Genomic DNA, 17,800 nt, shown 5'->3' with positions numbered 1-17,800 from the left:
CAAGGGGGAGATGGAATGATCATGTGAATGCGTGACCAGGCTGTCCTCTGTCCTGTGACTGGGCGTTTGTCTAGGCCTGGTTTCCACCTGGACAGAGAAGTTCTGTTGTCAACACAAGGAATCAGTGCTTCAGCCTGGGGAGGGACTCCACAAAATACCTGGTCTATTTGAACATTCTATACATGGAGACGCTGTGGGGCGACAGGCCAAGAGCACACAGCTGGCTACAGCCAGAAACGGAAGCCCGGTGGTCCTCCTTGCACACGCATCTTCTCTTCAAACCAAGACATGACGTTGGTGCCACAACAGCCATTGGTAGCTTGGGTGCATGGGGGCTGAGGGTATAGTCCAGGCCGCTCGAGGTGGGGGCACAGAAATGGGAGCCTGAGGCTGGGAGCCAGCTCTCTGACCCTTGTCTTAAACTCACCTTGTGTTACACATAAAATCTTTGGGGAATCAGTTTGATCCTGTGCCTATCCCTGTCACGGCCCTGGCTGCGTGTGCCAGACTGTCTTTCTGTGGCACCTTCCGCATAGTTCATAGGATGGGAACAAGTGCCCAGCACGGTGGTAGGAACCCAGACATGAGGAATCTGGTTCTCTGCCTCCTGGAAGCTTGGTCTGGTGGGAGAAAAGACATGTGTACAATTTCCCAACAGAAAATCCAGCCTCTCCAGGTCCTGTTTCCAAATGGCCCCAAAATACGTGTGACTAAGGGTCGCTGCAGACCTAGGCTGAGCTTAGATGAAAGAAAAGCTTCATAGTTAAAGTCTGCAGAGCAGAAAGAATGATGTGAGGGGAGGGTCAAGCCAACAAAATGAAATGTGTAAAGAGCGCACTGTGTGCTGATGGCCAGCTGGCTGTCTTTGGGATGCTGCCATCTAGTTCCGCGTGAGCAGGACTCGCCTGGACAGCAGAGGCCAGGAGGCAAGTGCTCTGCCTGAGGGGTCGAGGACTGGGTGGGTTCTGGCAGCAAAGAGGTCAAGAGGTGACCTTTGAGCTGAGCTTTGAAAGTTCTGGAGCAGGGCGTGGGGACGCCTGGGTGGCTGAGCTGCGTGCGAGTGACTGCCTGAGGGACCCACACGGTCCCTCACGATGTGATCCTGGGGTCTGGGATCGAGTCCCACATTGGGCTCCCCAGGGAGCCTGCTTTTCCCTCTGCCTGTGTCTGCCTCTCTGTCTGTGTCTCTCATGAATAAATGAATAAAATCTTAAAAAAAAAAGGGGGGGGGGGATCCCTGGGTGGCTCAGCGGTTTGGCGCCTGCCTTTGGCCCAGGGCGCGAGCCTGGAGTCCCAGGATCGAGTCCCGCGTCGGGCTCCCGGCATGGAGCCTGCTTCTCCCTCCTCCTGTGTCTCTGCCTCTCTCTCTCTCTATGTCTATCATAAATAAATAAACAAATCTCGAAAAAAGGAGGGGGCGCGGAGCAGAGGCAGCAGGAGGGGGAAGGGAGGCCCGGCTTGTGGGGTGGGGGCAGGTGCTGCGCGGGGCGGAGGGGGTGGTGGTGGAGGGGGCTTGGGTGCCCTGTGAAGGACTCTGGGTTTCAGGCTCTGGGATTCGGGGGTTTCTCAAGGGTTTGGAGGCCCGGGCCAGGCGGGCCAGTGCGGCCCGCAGCCCGAGGTGGGCGGCCGCCGGGGAGAGGGCGGGAAGAGGCCGGGGATGCGGGTGACGCTGGGTGCCCAGAGCGGCGGCAGCGCCCCGGAGGACAGGGTGCCGCTGGCAAGGGCAGCCGACGGTGGGGCGGCCCGGGACGTGCACGCGCCGCCGAAGGGGCAGCTCCGGCCGCAGGACTCGGCGCTCATTCTGTCCTGGGGCTTTTGTTCAGCCTCCGCCCGAGGTGCAACGCGCGAGGTGAGCCGGGCTCGGGGCAGACTCCGCGCGAGTCGGGGCGGGGCTGCGGGAGGCCGGGCAGCGGGCGCCAGGCGCGGGCTCGCAGGTGCTCGGAGGGCAGGGGGCGGAGCCGGACTGTCCCCACCCCCCGGGCTGCGGGGGTCCTGCGTCAGGCGCGCTCCTGGTGACCGAGGCCCGGCAGCTCCCGGGCTTACGGAGGGACGACCTGGGGTCGGGCTGGGCTGGGCCGCCTCCTGCTTTCCCGGGCGGGGGGAGCCCGACCCAGCGGCGGATGAAGGGCTTTCGAGCCGGTGGGACGGGGTGGGGGGGCGCAGCATGAGCATCGGTGTCCCCAAGGCCCTGCGAGCGGGCGGGAGGCGACAGGGGCCTGGACGGGTCCCCCATTTGGTCAGCTCATTCGTTGTCCCGGAGCGACGTCGCATCCCACGCGGTCCCACACGGTCCCACAGGGTCCCTCGCGGTCTCTCGCGATCCCACACGATCCCTCGTGGTCCCACACGGTCCCTCGCGATCCCACACGGTCCCACGTGATCCCTCGCGGTTCCACACGGTCCCACAGGGTCCCTCACGGTCCCTCGCGATGCCACACGATCCCTCACGGTCCCACACGATCCCACGCGATCCCTCGCGGTCCCACACGGTCCCACAGGGTCCCTCACGATCCCACACGGTCCCACGCGATCCTTCACGGTCCCTTGTGGTCCCACACAGTCCCTCATAGTCCCACAGAGTCCCACAGGGTCCCACACGGTCCCTCGCGATCCCTCACGGTCCCACACGGTCCCACAGGGTCCCACACGGTCCCTCATAGTCCCACACGGTCCCTCGCGGTCCTTTGCGGTCCCACACGGTCCCTCGCGATCCCTCGCGGTCCCACACGGTCCCACAGGGTCCCCCGCGATGCCACACGATCCCTCGAAGTCCCACATGGTCCCACGCGATCTCTCGCGGTCCCACACGGTCCCTCACGATCCCACACGGTCCCACGCGGTCCCTCGCGATCCCACACGGTCCCACCCGATCCCTCGCGGTTCCACACGGTCCCATGCGATCCTTTGCGGTCCCTCGTGGTCCCACACAGTCCCTCATAGTCCCACAGGGTCCCACACGGTCCCTCGCGATCCCACAGGGTCCCACGCGATCCCTCGCGGTGCCACACGGTCCCACATGGTCCCACGTGATTCTTCACAGTCCCTCGTGGTCCCACACAGTCCCTCATAGTCCCACAGGGTCCCACACGGTCCCTCACGGTCCCACAGGGTCTCTCGCAGTCCCACACGGTCCCTCGCAATCCCACACGGTCCCTTATAGTCCCACGTGATCCCTCGCTGTCCCACACGGTCCCACACGATCCCTCGCAGTCCCACACAGTTCCTCACGGTCCCACAGGGTCCCTCGCAATCCCACATGGTCCCACGCGATTCTTCACGGTCCCTCGTGGTCCCACACAGTCCCTCACGGTCCCACAGGGTCTCTCGCGGTCCCACACGGTCCCACGCGATCCTTCACGGTCCCTCGTGGTCCCACACAGTCCCTCATAGTCCCACACGGTCCCTCACGATCCAACACGATCCCTCGCGGTCCCACACGGTCCCACGCGATCCCTCGCGGTCCCACACGGTCCCACACAGTCCCTCGCGGTCCCACGCGATCCCTCGCGGTCCCACACGGTCCCACACAGTCCCTCGCGGTCCCACACGGTCCCACGCGATCCCTCGCGGTCCCACACGGTCCCACACAGTCCCTCGCGGTCCCACACGGTCCCACATGATCCCTCGCGGTCCCACACGGTCTCTCACGGTCCCTCGCAATCGCTGGCTGGGCCCGGGCGCTGGTTAGCAGGCAGGGGTGCTCTCGGTCTCTACGAACCTGCCATCCCCCTGGGGGCAACACAGGCAGGCAGGGTGGAAACTGTCTCACCTCATGGGAAACACTGAGAAAGGAACTTACCACGTATCTGCTGCGCGGGTGCCCACAGGTGCTCACGGGCCACACGGCGGCCAACAGGACAGGTCTGACCCGGGGGAGGGGGAGGGGTGTGGACGCTGCGGTGTCGGGGGGCTGGGGGGGTTCCCCTGGGAGGCAGCCCTCCACCTGCTGTCACCAAAAGGGGCCACTTCAGGGTCACAGAGGGAGAAGCCTGAGCGCAGCAGGGTGAGGGCCGGTAACTGGTAAGGAGCGGGTGGGCAGAAACTCCTTCCAGAAGTTTGTCCTGAGGGAAGGGGCCTGGGATCTCGCGGAGTTGTTTTGAAAATGCGTTAGAGGTGAGAACACCGAAGGGGCCCACCAGCCGGGAGTGAGGGGTGACCTGCAGGAGGGCGACAGGGCTGGGACCCCGAGGGCTGGGTGCGGGCACAGGGGTGGGGCAGCTCAGGAGGGGAAGGTCTCCTGAGCGGAGCAGGAGGGGGGAAGAAGGGGCATGAACTCGGGTGGTGTCTAGATTCAGCAGCAAGGCATTCTTTCAGGGGGCCCCTGCGCCCCCACGAAATGGGAAGCTAGGTGACCCAAGAGCCAGGTGAAGGGCACTGGAGTGGGGCGGGGTGGGCACTGGCAGGGATCCGCAGAGACACTCCCCCGCCAGCCTTTGGCCTCATTCGGCCCACAGCTCAGCGCGACCCGAGTGTCCTCCAACTAGAAGTCAAATCCAAGAGCCTCAGGAGGAGGTGACATGGATCCCGGATAAACACACAGGCCAAAGAATGGTGTTTCTCTCTTTTATTTAAAAACAGTGCTTCATTACCATTTGCAAAGGCAGAGGCAGTGCTCCTCCTTCGCTTAGAGTTTATAAAAGCCAGCAACATGATCAATAATTTATACACATGGATAGTAATACAAAAAAATAAGGAATAAAAGCTAAAGATCTAACTACTCCGACCTTCACAATTCCAGCTACTTGATAATAATAGGAGTAACCCAATGAATACTGTATGGTCTGAAAGCTACTATACAATATGATTCTTAACGAGAGGGGGAGGGAGTTAGAGACTGTCACAAAGCCCTGGGGTGCTTCTCTGGAGATCGCAGGGAAACAGGACCCTGGGCAAGCAGCTCGGGTGTCCTAGGAAGTGACTCTGGGGATGGGGTTGGGGAGAGAAGGCGAGGTGGTCAATTATACAAGCATCCCATGTGATGCCCCCATGCCCCAAAAGGTACCTGTTTTGCCATGGCAATGGGAGGGGGGGCAGGAGAAGCTGCATGTTCCATGTTGGGAGGGTCCAGTCCCTGCCATGGGGAGTGGGGAGGAGAGGTTCTGTGGCATTTTTAGCCTTGCAAAGATTTGGACTGAAAAGCTCAGAGACGCAGGTAGGTCAGCCTGTCAGGGACAAGTCAACACCACTGGCCCTGTCAGCACTCTGCAGCCCTAGCTTACGTGTGTCAGCCCCAGGTTTGCTCCAGCTATTCACAAGCAGAATTAAAACACAAGGAAAAAAAAATTCATATACCTTAGGGAAAAAAGAGGATCAATTCATCACTCGATATATAATACAGCCAAAATGAGCTGCCAAAACAAGCACACACACACACACAAAAATACTGTGAACAGAAAAATACAAGAAAATGGCTAAGCTGGGGAGTCTCGATGGGGGTATAGACATTGCTTAAAGCACTTTATCAGTCCCCAGAAAAACCAAACCAAAAGTCATTTTTTAAAAATTCAGAAAACACAAGTACCCCCTGGGAATCTGGCATTGGTAACTGGGGTGGGGGTGCGGGTTGGGGGAGAGGAAAGAGAATTGATGATCCCTTTTTGCTTGCCGGTGTGACCGAGCCTCTGCCACACTGGCACATGTGTGACTGCCAGCCAGCCGGAGCAGACCGAGCCCCCCGCTGGCAGTCTCCTTAAAGGCAAGGTTTGAGTTTTGGCTGATGAGCAGTTCTCTCGGTTACCAATCCCTGCCAACCAGCACTACCATGGCTGAATTGATCTACCGTTTTCCTGAGTAAACTGTAACTGGCTACAGTTCCGGTAACATGGATGAGAACAGCTACTACAGCCAACTTGGATTAACTTGAGGAATCCCCTCCACCCTCGGCTCCTCGTTCCTAGTGCGTCTGATTCAGGAATTGGAGAACTTGCCGTAGTCTGGTCTGTAAGCCTTATTTTAAAGACAGGTGCCAGGGACTCCACTGCACTTGCTAAACCAGAGGGCACGTGCTGGCTTAGGACACCCGGAGCCTACTTGGAAAGGACTCTGCTTCACGCTCTAGCTCTTGGATGGCTATTGCCTGGTTGATCAATAAAGCAAGTATGAAGCAAGTACACTGGAGAAGGGAAAGGAGGAAAGAGGCTTTTGGACAGTAACATTACCAAAAAAAAAAAAAAAAAAAGTGTTCTATGTAACAGAATCAAGTCTCACTGGTGTATACTACAAATGGTCAGACACTTTCAAGAGCATGACAAAATAAAAACACACAAATTTACGTCTGATGTTCACCTTGCCCACTATTCTTTTTTCCTATCTTAAAACAGTGCAAACAGGTAACTTATGCTTTTTAAAACACCACTACCCCTTCCCCACCCCCCAAAGTCCCTTTCTTCCTATCATCTGGGGAAAAAAAATCTGCAATTCTGCAAATGTTACTGTGCTAGAGGTTGCAAGCAGCAGGAGGCTGGAGTTGGTGAGGGAGAGGGCACAAGCAGTTTCCCTCCCCGCTCCTGGCCGGTGTGCCTTCTAGAGGGGCCCCGGCTCGGCCCTGTTCTCCCGTCTGAGGGAAGAGGGGGCAGTTATGAAGCCCTTCTGGCAGAGCCTCGGGGTGGCTTCAATCCCGAGTTGCCACCTCTCCCCCATTGGGAAGCTAAGTGACTGGTGATGAGGGTGGTGCTCACTTACTTCTCTGCTACATCACTAGGAACGGTAACCTACAGAGCACTTCAGCCCCTGAGCAATTAGACTTTTGAGGAAAAGCTGCTACCACTGGTTTCTTCTGAATAATCTGCACTAGCTCCCCTTAAACAGAGATGAGCCCCAGTCCCCTTCTTTTTTGAGGACAAAAATAATATTGGCTCAATCCCACCTGTGGTTGTCAGAGGACGGTGGTGATGGGAAGCTGGGTAAAACCTGAGAGCCTTAAAGTCGGTGAGTCACCACGGCTGACCCGGGTTCTTGAGAGCTGAAACATGGAACGCATGGGATTCCAGACCAGACCTAAGGGCAGCTCTCGGGGCTGAGAGAAGGATAGGAGATAAAGGTTCTCACTAGTGGTCTCCTTAAAGGAGCCTGGCTTCTAGGAGTAAGACGCTAAGTACAGAAGCCCATGTCATGAGCTACAGTAAAGCTGTCAAAATCATTCACGTGCTGTGATTGAGATCAGTGATTTTTTTGGAATCATCAACCAGCATCCTCTAACGAACCCACAGAGGCCAAACTCTCTTCTGACTCTGTTTCTTAGTCCAATGGGAACCAGAGCCAGGAGCAGACAAGCAAGCACCGGTGCTTTGAGGAACCTGCCTCTGATGAAGCTGGCTGTACAGAGTCTCAAAGTTCAAAGGTGACGGGAAGGCTGACACAATCTCATCTAGATGCTCACGAGAGCTCCAATTCTCAGTGCTGACACCGAAGAGCAGAGGCCCTTGAGCAAAAGCAGAAGTTTACTTAGCCTTCCTGAGAAAAAGGAGCTGGAGGAAGCTGTATTACAACCATCCTGGACATGCAGCAGAATGCACAGAGCTTGCCTATGGAGTCCTCAGCCAGAACCAGCTGAACTGAAATGCAGAAGAGGTAGCCCAAGCTCAAGCTTCTGCCTCTTTTACAAGGGCAGTGGGAGCCGCCTTCTCTACCTTTCCCACCATCCTTGTCTTTTTCTTGGAAAAAAGAAGAGGAAATTACTCATTCTCCTATCTTCCTCCCCTGCTACAGACACAACCATTTAAAATTTGGCCTTGTCTCCATTGAGCAGTGCCTTGCCATTTCTGTGAATGGCCCCTATTTGAACATGACATGAAATTTCTCCATTTCTTTAGTGAATAAAAGCTCTCTCTCGAAACAAAAAGAAAGAAAAGGAAAAAAATCCTCCCTGCCCCCATTCCCTAGAACTGTGAAAGCCCCAGATCCCATACCCCTTCCTCTAACTAAAATATTTATATACATACAACAAAAATTGTCTTAACAGCAACGAACCAAACTTTGGCTTGGGGAGGCAAACCCTTAACAAAGGCCAATGGCCCTGGGTAGTTTGGTGTCCCCTATTCCATGCATTCCTCCCCAGAATCAATAAGATTGCATCGAGGCCTCTAGCTTCCTTGATGTCTCCCCTCGTTTCAGGGACAGCCTCTCTCCCCATCGTCAGGAGAGAGAGGGCTCCCCGGGGGGGGGGGGGGGGCGGGTAAGATATGTATTTTACACAACAGGCCAGTCCCTCCCGGATAGATCACTCTGCTTACAAAGAATGCTTGATGCTGTCATATGTCAGTCATTTTAATTCAGGGACATGAATCAGTTATCAGTCAAGAACATGTGTGGAGGCAGGAGTAAAAAAAACCAAAAAACAAAAAAACAACCAAACCCCCCCCCCCCCAAAAAAAGAAAACCCCAAAACAAACGGAAAACAAACCCATAACAAACCGGAAGCTCCATGTCTCTGAATTACTCCCTTTAGCAGCTATCCCTCGGGTGAGAAGTCACCCTAGTACCAATGTGAATAGACCAGGGAGCCAAATGGACCGTGCTTTTCTGTTTTCTAATGCCTTCATTTTGGAAATGCTGCAGGACCCTTGCCTTTATCATTAACCGCTAATAGCTAGAAGAGAAACACTTTCTCCCCTACCTTAAGATGTATAAAATCAAAGCTGGGGAGCAACAGCAGGGACTCACTCCTGTGGCCACCACATGACTCTTTCTGGCTACATAGGAGATCCTTGCCAGGTCACAACTTTCTTCCACTATGGGTGGAGAGAAGCCTCAGGGGCTCTGGGTTTTATGTTCTGTAGTGTTCATGTATGCCAAGTGGTTGCGTGCTTGGTTGGGTGTCTTTGGAGGATAACCAGAAGCCGAGCGGAGCAGCCAGGAGAGCTCAAGACCGTGGACAGAGAAGTGGCTCACAGAATGCTCCAGAAGATGGAAATTCCTATGGCTTTGGAGCTAGTTAGTACAAAGTGGCCCTGCCTGCCCTTACGTGCCCCTTTACAATCACCACAAACTTCCAGGGACAGCCGCCCCAGGATCGGGTGTTTTACCTTTTGCCAACACTCTTGATATGTTTACCTTGTACTGACCTCCTGATGCAAGAGAAATCACAGGAATATCAATCAGTGCCCTGCCAGACATCATCCAACATCCTTTTTTTCTTCCTTACCCCTTTACTGGCTCCCAACACTTTGTACTTCTAACCCTCAAGCCAGAAAAGCTGGTTGCTATTTATTCACTTGTCCCTGGGTCCTAAATTCCTGACTCTTGAGGACTTGGGAGCAGGGAGTTCGTAGAAGGACAGATGAGCTAAGTTGTGGTTCAGAGAAAGGGGAGGAAGCCCAGCAGGAATGCTGGAATCTCAGGAAAGAAAAGAATGATCTTTTTCATACTCCAGAGTTCATTCTGAGATCTGTTTCCTAATGAGGTGTTTATTATCCATAGTCTGAGAGCATGTTTGGAAATATTAATACTATAATTCCAAAAACCATGCCAACTGTCTCAGGCTGTGCAGGTAAGAAGATTGTAAAAAGAATGAAGACAGGAGGGAAGAGGAGAGGAAAGTGTCTTTTTAATCCTCCTGCTTTGCAAGCACAAATTCCTATCATCTATCAGCATGTGGATTCCAGCCACAGCCAATCAGAATTGCCTGCCAAAGACCAGAAACTCAGAAGAATATCCTGTTGCAGAAAGATCTCCTACACTTCTGCTCATCCCCAGCCACTCAGCACCCGATACACTTTGGTAGCTCTGTCTGATTTCTGATCGCATGCATTCATCAGCTCCTAAGGTCTCCCCTTCCTCAGTAACTGCCTCTTCCGTGATTGACAGAATAAGCTAAGCACGGACATACAGACATGGAAATGCATTATTTTTTTTTTTTTTTTTACCACAGTTAAAAAAAAAGAAAAAAAAGAAAAAATGCACAATCTTTGGAACAAAAGAATTAAAGGCAGAAATGTAAAGGAAAAATACATATTCAAAGAACATAGTGAGGTATAAAAAAGTATTCTCTCTTTTTTTTTTGTTTTTTTTTGTTTTTTGTTTTTTTTGTTTGTTTGTTTGTTTTTTCCTCTTCATCTTGCTATAGAGTTCCTCTACTAGTAAATATTGCAATAGCCAGGCCTCATGAACTGGGGGGCGGTCCCATTTGCAGGGTCTCACGTCACTTCAGTAGGGGGCAAATCGGCTGTAGCCACCTCGGTATAAACTCGCCTGCAGTAATAAAGACATAAAAAGAATTAAAAGTTTTTTTTGAGAGAAGCACTGAAAATGAAGGAAAATGTCCTGAAAAGGAATTTGGAAAAATAGCTTCTTTAGAAGCTGCAAAGCAACTGGTAAGATGCTACCAGTGGAGTCAGGAAACCAGCTTCTGCCTCTAAGATGCTCAAACCAGGGATCCCTGGGTGGCGCAGCGGTTTGGCGCCTGCCTTTGGCCCAGGGCACGATCCTGGAGACCCGGGATCGAATCCCACATCGGGCTCCCGGTGCATGGAGCCTGCTTCTCCCTCTGCCTGTGTCTCTGCCTCTCTCTCTCTGTGTGACTATCATAAATAAATAAAAATTAAAAAAAAAAATTTTAAGATGCTCAAACCAGAATCCCACTTACTAGTGACCTGATACTCTCAAGAAGAGAGGATGGCAATGCTTTGTTTCATTATTTACATGAATCAGCACAGAAGGGAAACTCAATACAATTTAAAGCCAGGTCTGTAAATAGTTTGACGTTTAAAAGCAACAGGTTTTGTTTACTTTGATTACATCATCACAATAGTGACCTAAAGCAGCTAGCTGATTTCACCTTCATACACATCACCTGTCCATGGAGAACAGGCTCCTCTGATCACTAGCTGTCACGTACCATGTCTGAGATGGTGCTGGATTTAAACCAGAGTCAACCTTTGCACTCATCAAGTCCAGCTCCTCTTTGATCTATAAAATATGCCAACTATGCTGCTTCTGGACATACCCGAATGTATTTCTATCTATCTCTGTGGAGTTATAACTGGGCTTTATTCCTTTATCAGGATCAGCACATAAAATCTCAGGAACTTTCATCACTGTCTTTATCTTGTCTGTCTCTAGCTCAGCTCCACACCTACTTGCCCTCAGGATCCTGTTACTTCCCCCCACAAATCTTTCTATCCATAGAAACTGAATGGAAGAAATGACAGGTTATCTCATATTCCTCTAAATCTTAAATTTCATATATCACTCTGCCTGTCAAACACCTCCTTCCACATTCCCAGGCTGCAGCCCAGCTGAGAACGCTGGGGAGGTCTCTGTGGAATGGTCTGTCTCTGCAGCCAAGAGGCATCCAGGCCAACACAGAAATACTGCCTAATGCAGTGAGGATTTGAGTTTGATTAGAAGGAGGTAGGGGTAGAGGTGGGGAGTTATTCTAGATGAGCTCTATAGACCTTTCCAACACTTCTAAGAAAATACCATATTTTGCCAAATATTGTGGATAAAAAATATCTTTGTAAGGTATTCATTTGGTGATTCCCAGTACTACCTGCCAGAGGGCTCAGGAACGGCAGGGATAACCTTTGGTATCCATATTTGAAACTAATGTCTATTTTTTGAAAAGCTTACTGTGAAAGCTGGAGAGGCTCATGCCCCCACATCTTTGCTAACACCTATCAATTAAACCAAGCCACAGGCATATATCCAACAGCTAAGCCAGTATAAAATGTCAACCTGTTTCCTTCTTTCTCTCCCAAATGATGCCCTTACTCAGGGCAGACTGTCACTACTCATTCCTTTCTGTCTTTAACCAGGTCAAGTGGCTCACACTATAACACACAGATAAAGAGGGTGATGTGAACTTTTTAGACTCTGTGGCTTCAGTACTCTAGCAATGGAAGAAGGCCTGAATTTATTACCTCTCTAGATCTTTTGGAATCTGTAGGTAAAAGCTAAAAGGAGTAAAGTGGTTAAAAATAAAAAAGGTACACATAATACTCACCACAGCGCCAACTCCATAGCTAGCGGCAGGGGCAAGGGCATGGTAGGGGTCGGCTGTGTACACCCTGCCATAACTGGAAAGAAGAAATACAATCAGGGAGATCAAGCAAAGGCTGTGCTCTGGAAGAATGAGCGAGTTTGCTGTGCTAAAGACATGTGAGTAACCTGGTCTTGGAAAGTTATTAGGGAACTTTGTTTCTACTCCCAAGTGCAGTTACTCTGAAAAATTCTGAAGTAGTTCCATAAAATGGGAAGGAAAGGAGTCGAGGGATGAGGGAGAGGGAGAGTGGGGTCCAAGCAAAGAAAGGAGTCGAGGGGAATAAGCAGGAGGGGGTGGAGCAGCTTCTGGACCACAGGTGTCCCCGGTGCCAGGTGGCATCCAGGCAGTGGCGGCAGGAGGGAAGTGGGAGCCCCCCAGCCCCCCTTCCCGTGAGCTGCACCTACCCGTCGCTGTAGGCGGCGGCGGCAGCGGCGGCGGCTGTGGCCGCGGTTGCAGTAGCGGGCTGTGCGTATCTGTAGGCTGCGTATCCGCCCTACAGGAGAGAAGAGAACTGACTTTACAGATACCTCTCCCCCCATGGCCAGACAAACACACACCCACCCACACACAGACATACGCGCACAAGGACACAGGGACAGACACAAACACAGACACACGTGGGAGGAGAATGTTTCAAACTGCATCAGTCTACATGTTATCATTCCTCTGGCACAGAATTAAGCTCCACCCAATGCCAGGATGTGCTTTCCAATTTGGGAAAGTAACACAAGTAAACTCTCCTGGCAGAACCTGTTCTCAGATTGAAGAAATGAAGGTATGATTTCAGATGTCTTACTTCACAGTCTTTGCTGGGACTTTTGATAGGACAAATATTTGCAGGGAGTTGGGAGAACTTTACCTGACTGCTGGGGAAAGTAAATTACAGAACAAGAACATGCTAAATGTGTATGTGTTAACATCAGAGTCTCAGATGGGTTCATTGCTGAGACTACGGACTGTATGCAATGGAAAGGTCCTCTATAGTGCCGTGTGCTCCATAAGGACTAGCACGTTTGCCAAGAGGCTAAGATAACTGGGCAACTGTGAGAAGGAAAACCCAGCAGAGATCAGGGGTTTGCAAACTTCAGTGTGTGGGCCCATGCAGCTTGGCCCTGCTTTTTGAAAGCAGGTGTGAAGAGACTGGCCTCCAATGCTGAAAGTATTGAATGCCTGGCCCTTCACCGAAAAAGTCGGCCAGCTCTGATCTACACTTCAGACTCCTGCAAATCACATCACCTACAGCTGAGGCCTCTGCAGTGGGATTCACCTAGATGAGGAAGCCCTCCCTCCACACCCCAGGCATTTAACTGCATTTACTCTCCTCTCCTGGAAGATTCGGAGATTCTTACACTCCAGTCTCACAGCAGGCTTTGGAGCTCTTCTGTCAATGGGTTCAATATCCTCTCAGTCCTGGAGAGTTTCATATTCCCACATCCTGTTTCTTCCCCTCAGTTTAGGGGAACCAAATATCCCAAAGGTTTTCACTGTCAGGGTCAACCATATGTACTCCCAGTATTTCAAAGATAATCACAATTAAGTGCCACATGAGACAGGCCATTTTAAAAAGTGGCAAGCCCTATGTTTTCCTCTTCTTTACCCTTCTAGAATTCATCTATTTCACCTAAACCTAAATCAGGTGTGAATTTTTATTACTATCTTCTTTCTATCAGACAGAACTATGTTCAGCTGGTCCACTTAGGCGCCATTTCATTTGCGCTTTCTTCAAGCAGCGCACACTGCGTTATGGAGGAACAATGAAGTGTATACTGCTTGAAGCCATCCGAAGCATATTCGGACTGACACAGTATCACTGATGGAATTTCAGTCGTCATGCACTATTCCTCTTTGTTTGAGTAAATCACTCAGAAAAGTAAACATTTCTTTCTCAATTACAAATTCTTCCACAGATATCTGTATAAATTAGAAGATTCTAATTAATATTACCAGACACTGACAATGAAATGGCTAGAAACATAGCAGGAAGCATGCTCAGGGCTGTGTGTGATCCACAGGTTTCCTGTGACACCTATCCGGGTTTATGGAATCGGGCAGGCCAATGCTGCTGTATCTGCGTCTGTAACTCTGCATCTACATATATACGTTATATAAACTAAAGGGTCTCTTTACATTATTCCTTTTTTTTTTTAAACTTCTAAAGAGGACATAAAGCAGGAAAAGCATTTGTTAGAACAACAAGCTCATCTTTATAGTTGAAATCTTAAGCTTTAAATGAACCTTTAAAGGCTCATTTTTTCATTATAACTACAGGTGATTCCATGAAGTTTAGAACTGAAGTTTGTTGGTGTTAAGTCTACAGCAGGGCTGTCTTCAGTAAAACTTCTTTGTAAACAAGTATGATGTGGTAAACAAGCAGTATGTGGTTTGTCTCTTTAGCATTCCTTCAAACACCAAAATCATCTTTAAAAATTTAAAAAGTCAAGGCAATAAAAGCAGTTAAAGCCCAATTTATGTTTATTTGAGCAAAATATTTAAAAACTGAAGTTCTATGCCATTGGACTGAGTATACATTCTCATTAAGGGATTCTGAGGCTTGAAAGCACTGACCTCACTTTATAAAGTCTCAGGAAAGTCAGAGATACCGGGGATTCTATCAAATGGTAGCTTTGAGCAGTAGTGCACTAATTCTGGAGAAAGAGGTTCTGAATAAGGTCACTGAGAGAACCACTTCCCCTTATCTTCCTCAACCTGTAAGAAGCTGGCAGAACCTTAATGATTTTGGGGTGATGTTACTGTTAACCAAAGCAACTCAAAATAGATCAGATTGTGAGAAAGCAGCTTCCTTCCAAACCAGGAGACAGGGAGATTATGTGCAGTAGTTTCCTTCTATTCTAAGTGAACTTGGACTTTGGAGTTTGAATTTGATGAGGTTCTTTGCATTTAAATTCAGGAAAACAGGACAGGGATACAAATGTTTCATTGCCTATTAAAGGTTTGAGAAGAGTATCAGCATTTAGAACTACATTAATGTGCTTTTCTTTTCAAAAGCTGTTAAATACCTCAACATGACTAATTACTTTATAATGGTGCTACAGAGAGGCCCTATAAAGTGGGGGGGCTATCTTTAGGATGGGCAGATAATATTCTCATAAACTACTTTGGTCATTCATTCATCAGGGACTACCCCCCAAATTAGAAAAGTTAAATTGTATATTACGGATTTACCTCTCTCAGATGTAGTCTTATCACAAGCATTTCTGCTACTGCTTTAAACAAAATATATCAGAAACTGTAAGACCAAGAAAATTCAGATGTATTTATTTCTACCGAGTTCGGAGTGCATCAAGCTTCCAGGTGGAGAAATTGTTTTCTCAACTTTCACCTCTACTAGCAAGTCTGAGGTCTTTTATAGAACATGAGAACAAAGTGCAGTTTGAAACACCAAGGTTTTCATTACTGTTTCTTAAGTTTTTCAAAAAGAACAAGGGTGGGGATGGGGGTTGGAGAGACAGGGTTCAGGCGTGGGGGGGGGGTATGGCGCCACATTTATTAATCACATTAAAAACTAAGCATGCCAACATCTGGAGCTAAACAACCAGCAAAATCACCACGTTCAGACTCGTATTGGCTAACTCTATCTATCCCAGCATTCTCTTGGGACAGCGGTTGGCCCTAGGCTCTACCACAAGCTCGGTGAAGTACACAGCCTCAATTACTAGAGCGTGCAGCCACAACAACCTGCTATTACGGAAACAGTCAGTCACCACTTGAGTTAACATTCCAGACCCTAACGACTGGCCCTCCCCAACCCAAAGAAATAGTCAAGGTCGCCCACCCTCGCCCTGGCCCACACCACAATGTTAATAATTATAACAAGCAGTAACCCATCTGTTATATCAGAGAAGGGAACAGAGACTCCACTGAGAGATTTAGAGTGAGATGTTAACATGTCTTCAGCTGACTGCACAAACAAACAAACAAAAAAAAAAAAAAAAAGAGGAGAAATAATTCATTTGGAGATATGAAGTCATGAAATAGCTGATGTGTATTGCTTTTAACCATGCACTGATGCAAAACTGAAGCAACCATTAAGAATAAAAATTAAAAAGGACATATGTATTTACACACAATCAGACCTGTTGGATCTGAAGCAGTTTGCAGATTCTATCTGTGTGTGATTTGAAATAAAACAAAAAATGGGGATTAGCATGGCCACAGCACACCCTAATGTAGGAGGGCACACACGGACTGCTTTTTGGAACCCTGATAGCTGGATACATTTGGCATGGCTGAGCCTGATCCAAATATACACATGCCCCTTTAAAAGGATTCCTTTGTAATTCACTGTGAATGCCTCCAGAGCGTTCTCAACAGGGGCAGCCCAGCACTCCATCACTCTGCTAGCACCTTCCTAACCTTGATATCATGGTTCGGTCCTGACCCGCAGCACAAGCTTGGGTGCAGCCCTCAGGCAGCACCCATCCATTCTGACCCAGCGTTCTTCTAACATAGTGCCTGGGCTTAAGCATTCTATCTTTCCACATATCAATGACACATCCCTGCCTTCAACTTCCAGCTCTTTCCCAGGAAAGTGCAGTTACCTTAAGATCCTTTTGTTGTTCAAGTCTCAGCTCTCCAGGATCCACCAACAACTTCTAGGGGTTCTCTACTCTGAACTGATTTTATCACTTAATTAACTTTGTAATGTTGCCACACTGACCACAGGACTTTTCTAAAACAGTTCTGTTTTAACCAGAACAAAATGGAAAGGCTCTATATGTCACCTCTTCTATATCTGACTTTTATCTGCATTATCTATTAGCTTGATCTCACACTGGACAGTCCCCTTGTCTTGATTTTAACCTAGCCATTCATTTTATTAAATTTTTGTTTTAGATTTATATTAAAACAGGACTTTGGTGAGCATGTGATGTCAAGACACCTTCTTTCTACCTGGAAGACAGTGATATTAGGTGATACTGAGGAGAAGAGTGTGTATTTCAGGACCAGCAGACAAAATGAGCATGTGTTCCTTGCATGTGGTGTACAGATTTACAGAGCAAAGGGAGTGGGGGGTTGGTGGGTGGAGAGAAAGGCAGGTGTGGTGCTTAAAAACACTACAGGGAGCAGGGAGCAGAGATCTAGCCCAAGGAACATGGGTTGAATGCTGTGCCTCTGGGGACCACTTTATTTGTCCCTACCCAGTTGTAACTCTTCCCTTCTCTTGCCTTCTCCCCGCTCCAGCTGAGAGCCATTGCTCTAGATGGACCCTGCAGGAAGGGCTCTTAGAAGACTGTTCTTCTGTGGCAACATGGCACCCCTGGATTAAATGTAACACAGAAGTGAATACAAACACTTGTAATAATGATAATATTGTTGCTGTTTTTGATGGAGACCTATCTACTTTTAAAAGTAGGTAAGAAAAGGTCTTAAGGAGAAGTATTTAAATTTTATTTTATTATTATTTAAAATTGGGGTGAAGGGAAGAAATTGTTAGGACCAACTTCTTATCTTCCACTTGTGACTTCAACGGTAGATGAGAGATGATTTTTAACGAATCACACACTCCATATTTCACATCTCCCCAAATTAGTTCATTTCCCAAATCTCGCTGGGTAGGCACAAGGAGAGACTAGCTGAATTGGACAGGCTGTCAGTGGTTCTCTTTCCCCAAGCATCCAGCTATCAGCAAACCTAATAGTGTGTTATTTCCAAATGAACTCCCTGACCTTGTTTTAAGAAGAAGCCGAAGAGGGCAAGGGGAATACATGTTTTCAAGTTTTAAAGTCCCAGTGGGTCTAGATTTTCAGGCAACTTCAAACTTAGGTAACAGCACAGTCCAATCACTACTACAGTCTCACC

The 17,800-nt window shown here is 49.3% G+C and overlaps 2 protein-coding genes across 17 annotated transcripts in view; both read right to left on the bottom strand.

Annotated features, from left to right (window-relative positions):
- Nucleotides 1–1,515: 1,515 nt before the first annotated feature.
- LOC121491712 (vegetative cell wall protein gp1-like) lies at nt 1,516–3,484 on the bottom strand. The gene is made up of 2 exons (XM_041756890.1): nt 2,500–3,484; nt 1,516–2,299 (listed from the first exon to the last, which is right to left on the bottom strand). The coding sequence occupies exon 2, from the start codon at nt 2,269–2,271 to the stop codon at nt 1,567–1,569; it is 705 nt and encodes a 234-aa protein (XP_041612824.1). The 5' UTR covers nt 2,272–2,299; nt 2,500–3,484; the 3' UTR covers nt 1,516–1,566.
- A 1,065-nt stretch (nt 3,485–4,549) lies between these two features.
- Nucleotides 4,550–17,800, bottom strand: part of RBFOX2 (RNA binding fox-1 homolog 2) — a 277,497-nt gene continuing 264,246 nt past the window's right edge. For 14 of the 16 annotated variants that reach the window (XM_041755049.1, XM_041755056.1, XM_041755052.1 and 11 more), the window contains 3 exons: nt 12,385–12,473; nt 11,942–12,014; nt 4,550–10,188 (listed from right to left, as the gene is read on the bottom strand). In XM_041755049.1, coding sequence (XP_041610983.1) covers nt 10,144–10,188; nt 11,942–12,014; nt 12,385–12,473 — 207 coding nt within the window. In that variant the 3' untranslated portion in view covers nt 4,550–10,143. Of the gene's footprint in view, nt 10,189–11,941; nt 12,015–12,384; nt 12,474–17,800 lie in introns of those variants that run through there. The other 2 variants (XR_005987793.1, XR_005987794.1) reach the window with 2 other exon arrangements.

Source organism: Vulpes lagopus, chromosome 5, assembly GCF_018345385.1.
Source record: "Vulpes lagopus strain Blue_001 chromosome 5, ASM1834538v1, whole genome shotgun sequence".
Taxonomy (NCBI): domain Eukaryota; kingdom Metazoa; phylum Chordata; class Mammalia; order Carnivora; family Canidae; genus Vulpes; species Vulpes lagopus.
The sequence above is the reverse complement of the archived record's forward strand: the minus strand, read 5'-3'. Positions and strand labels throughout refer to the sequence as shown.

Excerpts from the sequence above, each read along its gene's own strand:
- LOC121491712 (XM_041756890.1), bottom strand. The coding sequence starts at position 2,271 with ATGCGACGTCGCTCCGGGACAACGAATGAGCTGACCAAATGGGGGACC.